General features: G+C 40.8%; 1 protein-coding gene across 1 annotated transcript in view; it reads right to left on the bottom strand.

Moving 5' to 3' along the window:
* Positions 1 to 6,815: 6,815 nt before the first annotated feature.
* Positions 6,816 to 10,000, bottom strand: part of thsd7ab (thrombospondin, type I, domain containing 7Ab) — a 671,822-nt gene continuing 668,637 nt past the window's right edge. The window contains exons 28-29 of the mRNA XM_061956418.2: positions 9,746 to 9,833; positions 6,816 to 7,259 (exon numbers count right to left, since the gene is read on the bottom strand). Coding sequence (XP_061812402.2) covers positions 7,169 to 7,259; positions 9,746 to 9,833 — 179 coding nt within the window. The 3' untranslated portion in view covers positions 6,816 to 7,168. The remainder of the gene's footprint in view (positions 7,260 to 9,745; positions 9,834 to 10,000) is intronic.

The following is a 10,000-nucleotide window of genomic DNA, read 5'->3' as shown; positions in this document are numbered from 1 at the left end:
ACACACACACACACACATATATATATATATATACAGTATATATACACATATATATATACATACACATATATATACATATTAGAGATGCGCGGATAGGCAATTATTTCATCCGCAACCGCATCAGAAAGTCGTCAACCATCCGCCATCCACCCGATGTAACATTTGATCAGAACCGCATCCGCCCGCACCCGCCCGCACCCGCCCGTTGTTATATATCTAATATAGACGATGCAAGGCATTAGTGAGGTTATAAAGCTTTTGCCTGTTAAAGAAAGGAGACTGATCCAATGCAGTGCAGACATTCGCGTGCCACGCTGTCACGACCCAGACGCACACCAGTGCGCAATCATATGGGAGCCGTGCTGAGCGCACCTCCAAGCGCGTCTCGCTGCCGGCGACGGCCGCGTATGAGCCCGACGCTCCAGCGCCATCCATTTTCAGGGCTAGTTGATTCGGCAGGTGGGTTGTTACACACTCCTTAGCGGGTTCCGACTTCCATGGCCACCGTCCAGCTGCTGTCTATATCAACCAGGGTGAGCCCCACCCCTTTCGTGAGCGCATTGCGCGCGGAGTGACCCCTGTTACGCGCCCCCGGCAATGGGGGTGGCGGGCAGGTAAGCTGCGCGGGCGGGGCGCGCGGAGTGACCCCTGTTACGAGCCCCCGGCCACGGGGGTGGCGGGCAGGTAAGCTGCTTACCTGCTGCGCGTGACGCCGGCCGCGGCGAAGGCGGACGAGGCGGGGTGTTGGTGCGGTGGGCGCGGTGGTGACCCTGGACGTGCGTCGGGCCCTTCTCGCGGATCGCCTCAGCTACGGCTCCCGGTGGGGCCCTCTCGGGGGAAGGGGCCTCGGTCCCGGACCCCGGCGAGGCGTCCCTTCTCCGCTCCGTAAAAGTGTCCATCTCTTTTTCTTTTTTTTCTTCTGTTGTGGCATATGCAGCAGGTGCCTGCTCGTTTTTCGTATGTGGGTAACAACATTTAACTATGTATATATATTTCCGAATTGGTTTAACTGCCACCCGCCTGAATCTATTTAAAATCTAATTTTTTTTTATTTCAACCACCCAACCCGACCCGACCCGCGGATAAAATCTAATTTTTTAAAATTTCATCCGCCCGATCTGCGGACTCCGCGGTTGTGCCCGCAAACTGCGCATCTCTAATACATATACACATAAATATATACATATACACACATATACATTTACATATACACATATATACTGTATATATACACATATATATATATATATATATACATACATACATATATATATATACACATATATATACATACATATATACATATATACACATATATATACATACATATATATACACACACATAAATATATACACATATACATATATACATACATATATGTATACTGTACATACTCACATGTATATATATATATATATATATATATATATATATATATATATATGTATATATACATAGATATATATATATATACACAAATACATACACACATATACATGTATACATATATATATATATATATATATATATATATATATACACACACATAAATACATACACACACACATATACATATATATATATATATATATATATATATATATATATATATATATATATATATATATATATTAGCGGCTTGTTTAAGTAAAGTAATGACACACAAAAAACACTTCCTGTCTTGTTTCACTTGTTTTTTAAACTCAGTACTGAACGCTCCATACCAATTTTTTTTTAATACATTTACCGTTAAAAGGGAACTGCACATTTTATTTATTTATTTTACCTATCATTCACAATACCTAGCTCGTTATTCTGCCCATCCAAAAAGCGCTAACTATACTCCATTGACATGTCGTGACCTGAATAATAACCAAGTATTAGCAAACTATTTTTAGCGGCGCCGTGATCACAGAGAGCTAACTAGCTTATGCTGCTATATTGACATTTTGAGCCGGCGAGCTGCTGCACCGCCTCTGAGTTGGTGAAAGTTAATTCTGGATTATAAATCATGCCTCCCACCTGAATAGTAGAAGGTTGTGGACATAAAACGGAGAAGTTGGTCAACTTTGACATTCCACTTAGACCCGGTGATGGCGAGAAAGACACAGAAAGATGCTCAATGTGGCACTTTTTTTTAACCCTTCATGAGGACTGTGATTAATTCTTCATCTAAACGGGAAGATATAAACATTCCATCAGTCAGCGTCCCAGTGAGAGCAGACATTGTACAGTAAGTGAGTGTTGTATTATGTTCGAAATGTGTATTTCTTGTTTAGCACATGATGCTTAGAGTTTCACTAAAACTGGATCTGTTTAGCACTCAGCTTCTTAAACTTGTAGATCATCCTCCTTATATTCAGGCTAAAAAAAAACATATAGGTTTTGTTGACCCTTATAAAGTCTTAGTATTGTTGCTGTTGAAGTAAATAGCGAACTTTATGATGCGTCTGTGAAATACATATTCCGCCAAATACTCAAAATGAGCAAAATATGTAAATATTCCATGTTATTATGAATGTGCCTGTTACTTCATTACACATATACTGACAGTGTGTATATAAAACACTGATGGAGTTTTGTTTTTGTTTTTCTTAAGAGCGCTCTATAGGCGAAATAGAGCGTCTCCAATTGGCTTCATTATTAGCTGACTTTTGCTAACGTTTATTTACGAGTTACAATGCGTACACTGCAAAAACTGAAATCTAAGTAAGATTAATAAGTAATAAGTAAATAAATAAGACTGTTATTTCTATGTCTGTCCTTTGCCTCTATTTCTTTGTGGTGTACAGCCCTTTGTTCTTCAACTGTAGTTGTTTTTAAAGGCCTACTGAAACCCACTACTACCGACCACGCAGTCTGATAGTTTATGTATTGTCGGAGGCAGATATTTACATATATCCGAATTTAAGTGTTACTTCTTTTATTTCATAGTCATATTTGAAAACAGCTTGTGTTTTCCATTTGTTCTCTTTCTGTTTGTCTGCAAGTAAACTGTGTGTGTTAACCTTGAAGCTTTGGAATGTTAGAAAGAGCGATAATGGGCAGTTGTTTTGGCTAGAGAGACATGACTGCCTGCGACTTAAGAGGGGAGAGGGTTTGGTCGGGGGGGGCAGACCATCTTGGGGACGCGATAGAATGTTCTATGCTGGACTGGTCTGAATGTACAGTATATGCAAAGCTTTGCAAATATATTACAAAATACCTATTCTGTTTCTGGTGGTTTTTCTACTCAGCTTTAAGTGTCGTAAAGAGCTTGGGAGCGACTTGTGACTTGAATTCCCTGGGAGGAACAACTGGTCCAAAACGCAACAGTATCAATGATGAAATCTTAACATTGCAACACATGCCAATACGGCCGGGTTAACTTATAAAGTGCAATTTTAAATTTCCTGCGAAACTTCCGGTTGAAAACGTCTAGGTCTGATGACGTATGCGCGTGACGTCGATGGTTGGAACAGAAGTATTGGGACACCATTGTATCCAATACAAAAAGCTCAGTATTCATCGCAAAATTCCACAGTATTCTGGACATCTGTGTTGGTGAATCTTTTGCAATTTGTTCAATGAACAATGGAGACTGCAAAGAAGAAAGCTGTAGATGCGATCGGTGTTTTAGCGTCTGGCTACAGCAACACAACCAGGAAGACTTTGACTTGGATAGCAGACGCGCTATCCGACGCTAGCCGCCGACCGCATCGATGATCGGGTGAAGTCCTTCGTCGCTCCGTCGATCGCTGGAACGCAGGTGAGCTTCGGTGTTGATGAGCAAATGAGGGTTGGCGTAGGTGGAGAGCTAATGTTTTTATCATAGCTCTGTCGAGGTCCGTAGCTAAGTTAGATTCAATGCTGTCGTTAGCAACAGCATTGTTAAGCTTCGCCAGGCTGGAAAGCATTAACCGTGTAGTTACAGGTCCATGGTTTAATAGCATTGTTGATTTTCTGTCTATCCTTCCAGTCGGGTTTATTTCTTTTGTTTCTATCTGCAGTTAAGCCCGATGCTATCACGTTAGCTCCGTAGCTAAAGTGCTTCGCCGATGTATTGTCGTGGAGATAAAAGTCACTGTGAATGTCCATTTCGCGTTCTCGACTCTCATTTTCAAGAGGATATAGTATCCGAGGTGGTTTAAAATACAAATCCGTGATCCACAATAGGAAAAGGAGAGAGTGTGGAATCCAATGAGCCCTTGTACCTAAGTTACGGTCAGAGCGAAAAAAGATGTGTCCTGCACTGCACTCTAATACTTCACTCTCATGTTCCTCATCCACAAATCTTTCATCCTGGCTCAAATTAATGGGGTAATCGTCGCTTTCTCGGTCCCGATCGGTCTCGCTGCTGGTGTAAACAATGGGGAAATGTGAGGAGACTTTCAACTTGTGACGTCACGCTACTTACGGTACAGGCAAGGCTTTTTTTTTATCAGCGACCAAAAGTTGCGAACTTTATCGTCGTTGTTATATACTAAATCCTTTCAGCAAAAATATGGCAATAACGCGAAATGATCAAGTATGACACATAGAATGGATCTGCTATCCCCGTTTAAATAAAAACAATTCATTTCAGTAGGCCTTTAAAGGGCTTTATAAATAAAGTTGGTATGGTATCGTATTAAATCATACTTGCCAACCCTCCCGAATTTTCCGGGAGACTCCCGAAATTCGGCGCCTCTCCCGAAAACCTCCCGATATTCAGCCGGAGCTGGAGGCCACGCCCCCTCCAGCTCCATGCGGACCTGAGTGAGGACAGCCTTTTTTTTTTATGACGGGAGGACAACAGGGTGACAAGAACTAAATCATCCAGACTAGAGATAAATTGTATTATGTTTATCTTACCTAAAAATAAATATATTTATTATATATAAAAAAAAAAAACTAAATAAATTTTTACTATAATTTGCTAAAAACATCAAAATTAATTGTATTTTTATTTGTATTTTTTCTGACTCCTTATTACATCCAGCCATAGAATTATACATTAAAATAAACACATTGGAAATAATACATTTTAAATGATCAGAATAATTCATTTAAAATGACCATATTTAATTATTAAAATAATTGCTTGTTTTATTCATTACATTTTGAAGCTCTCAGAAGCCAAGTCATGTTATATTCCTTAAGACTTATTTATGCAAGTTTGAAGTATCAATTATCTAAACACAGTTTTGTTTGCATATTTTCAGGATGTGTATATATATATATATATATACATATATACATATACATATACATATATATATATATATATATGTATATGTATGTATATATGTATATGTATGAAATACTTGACGAATTCAAGTCATGTTATATTCCTTAAGACTTATTTATGCAAGTTTGAAGTATCAATTATCTAAACACAGTTTTGTTTGCATATTTTCAGGATGTGTATATATATATATATATATATATATATATATATATATATATATATATATACATATATACATATACATATACATATATATATATATATATATACATATATATATATATATATATATATATATATATATATATATATATATATATATATATGTATATGTATGTATATATATATATGTATGAAATACTTGACGAATTCTAGCTGTCAATATACTCCTCCCCTCTTAACCACGCCCCCGTCCCACACCCGACCACGCCCCCCACCCCCCCACCTCCCGAAATCGGAGGTCTCAAGGTTGGCAAGTATGTAATAAATATCTCAAATAAGGGTGATATTTGCTTATGTTCTGTCTGATAAGATAATTCTTCTCACTAAGCAGTTTATATGTTAGAGTGTTTTACTTGTTTTAAGTGTTTTGGTCCTAAATGATCTCAGTAAGATGACCTATATTGAGTAAAACATGCTTGAAACTAGAATATCAACTGTTGCAAAGCTGTGTCATCAACACTCACAAGTATAAAACTACTTTTTTAAAGTAATAATTTCTTATTTCAAGCATGTAAAAAAAAAATTAAAAAAAATCATGACTTTGACACAATTGTGTCTCATAATTAAAACAGATGACAGCCAAATGAATGTTGTTTTATTTTCAATGAAACAATAGAAAATACGTACTCATATAGTAAATACAGTTGTTATTAGTGAAAATATACTTATTTTAAGGTATTTTTGGGTTCATTGAGGTTAGTTCATTTTAGTTTTGGAAAGTCTTGACAAGCCAAATTTTCTTGTTCTATTGGCGGAAAATTGTGCTTAGTTCAAATAAAATACCCCTCATTTGTGTATTTTTTTTTTCTTGTTTTTGAACACTGATTTTTTGCAGTGTAAAAAAAAAAAAAGAAAAACATGTGTTCTTTTCTCACATAAGGATTGTGAATGACGGACACAATTTCCCCCCCCAAAAAAGTGCAGTTCCCCTTTAAACCGTATCCAGCAGGGTCCGAAAAACTCGCTGAATCGGCAACCCCCCATCCCTGCCACGTCTTCTTATGCTCTGGCAGACTGAGCTGTGTTACGTAAACCGCCTAACAGATGGCGCCAAAGCCAAAACACTGGACTCGATAGCAAACCCCCCCCCCCCACAAACGCTCGCACCAGACGACAAGCAAAGGAAGTCTGTACATACGATGTCCTCCTGCTCCGTGTGCAGCACTAATATAGTGCATGTAAAACACAGTCGGGGTGGAGCGGCCAGTTTCCATGGCGACGGCAACCAAAAAAAAAGAGTGTCCCTCTTCTGCCAGGAGTTTGGAGTCCAGGCGAGGATTGAGGAGGAATTCTAAACCCCTTTATGGAGATTTCCCCCGGCCCCTCCGCCCATCCATCCATCCATCCATCCCTCCCTCCCCATCCTTCTCTTCTTTCCCCGCGGTGACTTTTGGCAAACGTAGGAAGCGTCACAGCATCCTAAGCCTCCAGCGACTCAGCAGAAAAAGTCTTTGTCTCCTGCTTCTCGTGTTGGAAAAGCCTTCTAGATGATGCGGGGGGTGCGGGGGGGTCAAAGGTCATGACTGACTTGCACAGTAAAAAAAAAAAGGATGTCTTTAAAAAAAAGAGAGATGTTCTCGTGTGCTCTAAGAGGATTTTTCTCCTTCTCCTCGCCTGCGGGACGGGTCCCTTCATGCTGCACAAGAAGAAAAAAACAAAAAAAAGACAAAAAACAAACAAACAAAAAACGTCCCCGCCGTGATAGGTGAAGGAAGCCATGCGTCCCCTCGGCACGACTACATGTCCGTGTCCCCGTCGTAGGCCAGCGTCAAAGGTTTGAGGCGATTGTTTTGCTGCCTCTGTCTCTGAGGTCTCTTTGGCTTTTTGCTGCGTCAGTGAAGGACGACAGGAGCAAAATATTGTTATTATTTATCGTCTCGAGTCGCCCGCAACACTACACCACCGCGCTGGACACGACATTAGGTCATTAGGTACACCAGCACACGCCACAAGATCGCGGTATTATAGCACACTTCTTAAAAAAAACTACAGTAATAAATGTACTGATTTACCACACAGTACTGTTAATGATGTCATTAGATGGTGCAGGTGTACCTAATGAAGAGGTCGTCAAGGATTTGACAAGCTGTGATGATGCTGCCATCTGCTGGAGATAAATCTGCCATTTCATTGTTTAACAACCCAAAAGGCAAGTTTAAAATATGATAAATATATTACTGTAATAATTATACTACTACAGTGCTGTGTTTGAGTCTAATAAAAAATAAAAAAGGAATAAAGAAATGGATGGAGGGGAATGAAATGGATGAAATGTCATCACTCGGCCACAAGAGGGAAGCATAGCAGCATTCTACGAGCTATCATGCAGCTTGATGAAATGTGACAATACTTGTAATGACTGAATATTTCTCTAAGTCAGACCTGGGCAAATTAAGGCCCGGGGGGCCACATGCGGCCCGTTGAGCTTTTCAATCTGGCCGGCCGGACATTCCCCAAAAATTTTTTTAGATCTTTAAGATGGAAAGTGTAGCTGCCATTATGATGTGCAGTGATGTTTTCTAATGACCGTAAGTCTTCAACTATACCAGGGGTCGGCAACCTTTACCAGTCAAAGAGCCATTTTGACCAGTTTCGCAAATTATAGAAAACAATGGGAGCCGCAAAATCTTTTTGAAATTTTAAATGATATAACACTGCATACAAAAAGTTTTCTTTTTGCTTTGTGCTATGTATTAACCAAGGGTCTCAGACACACTTCCCACACCTTTATATGGAATTTGAAGCTGGTGCGGCACGCGGGTTTAAAGTGAATGGCGCTTGTCAGCGTCATGCGTGCCCTGATGGTACAGCATATAGCACCCATTACAACCAGCGTGCCTGATCAGCCACACGTTGTATGGGGCTTCCTCTTGCTCACGTAGGTGACAGCAAGGCATACTTGCTCAACAACCACACAGGTTACACTGACGGTGGCGGTATAAAAAAAACTATAACACTCTTACTAATAATGCGCCACACTGTGAACCCACACCAAACAAGAATGACAAACACATTTCGAGAGAATATCTGCACAGTAACACAACATAAACACAACAGGACAAATACCCAGAATCCCATGCAGCCCTAACTCTTCCAGGATACATTATACACCCCCGCTACCAAACCCCGCCCACCTCAACCGACGCACAGAGGGGGGGTTTGGTGGTAGCAGGGGTGTATAATGTAGCCCGGAAGAGTCAGGGCTGCATGGGATTCTGGGTATTTGTCCTGTTGTGTTTATGTTGTGTTAAGGTGCAGCTGTTCTCCCGAAATGTGTTTGTCATTCTTGTTTGGTTTTGGTTCAAAGTGTGGCGCATTATTAGTTACTATGGTAATCTACGTCACAGTTGGAAGCGTTTCCACAGACGCGGAAGGAGATTTTCACAACAAAGTTCTAAAGCTTAGTGATGTATAGAATAGAATAGAATAGAATAGAAAGTACTTTATTGATCCCTGGGGGAAATTCAGCAAATATCAGATATATCAGATTGCAGGTGGGTTTATTTTGAACCCTTCGCGTTCATATTTTACTGTTTGTTGCATTTCACTTGATTGTAAAATATGTCGATCGAAAGGGGGTGTGACATTCATATTTTGTCAATATTCAGTGTTTTATCGTTCATAGAAACATGTAAAATTCCATTACGTTTTTTAAGGCGGTCTGTCGTAACGTTTTTAGCATTCAGTCAGACATTATTGTGAGGTTTTGTATTAGTGTTCCTAAAAATAGACATACCGGCCCCCGGACACAGTTTTTTCTCTAAATGTGGCCCCCGAGTCAAAATAATTGCCCAAGCCTGCTCTAAGTTGTTACCATCTGACTGTGTCTACACTACTTGGGTCCTCACCTTCTCCATCGTCTCACCCTGATATTAAGGTTAGTCACATGACGCCCCGGCTGGGTGGGGAGGTCATAGGCTGCAGGCACTTTAGATGGAGGGGCGTGCTGGGAGGTGTTTGGTGCGGGGAGGCGGGACTTGTTGTGAACCCTCCACTTCCTGGTTAGCTGCTGCTGCTGCTGCTGCTCTGGGCCAGCTCTTGGCAGTCGGGACAGGTGTAGACCATCCCGTGGGGGTTCTGGCCCGTCCACACCGCCGTCCCGTTGGCGTCGCACTCTTGGGCCGCAAGAGAGCGATGCACCCTGGCACAGTAGCTGCTGCCCTCAGCGCGCAGGGAGGCGGGGGCACGAGTGAAGGAAGACAAAAACGTTTGATGCAAAAAAAAAAAAAAAAAAAGGAGGCGGGCGAGGGTGCGGGATGATTGGAAGGGGGAGGGAGGCGGCGATGATGACGACGATGATGATGAGTACTCACCAAGCGAGATAAATCATGGAGACGATGAAGATGAGCAGCACGAAGGCTCCGGCAGCCACGCCATACACCCAGATCTTCAACTTGCCATCTGCGGAGGAAAAAGAGGTCATTTACATATATTTAAAAACAAATATTTTATTATAAAGTTCTAACATGATTGTGAAAAAAAAAGAAGAAAAAAAAACATACTTGGATTTAAAAAGGGAGCTTGGACACGTGACATAAAAGTTTATCTCAGTCATTCAAAATGATTAT

The sequence above is a fragment of the Nerophis lumbriciformis genome, linkage group LG04 (genome assembly GCF_033978685.3).
Source record: "Nerophis lumbriciformis linkage group LG04, RoL_Nlum_v2.1, whole genome shotgun sequence".
In the NCBI taxonomy this organism is placed as follows: domain Eukaryota; kingdom Metazoa; phylum Chordata; class Actinopteri; order Syngnathiformes; family Syngnathidae; genus Nerophis; species Nerophis lumbriciformis.
This window is presented reverse-complemented; position numbering and strand designations above follow the sequence as displayed.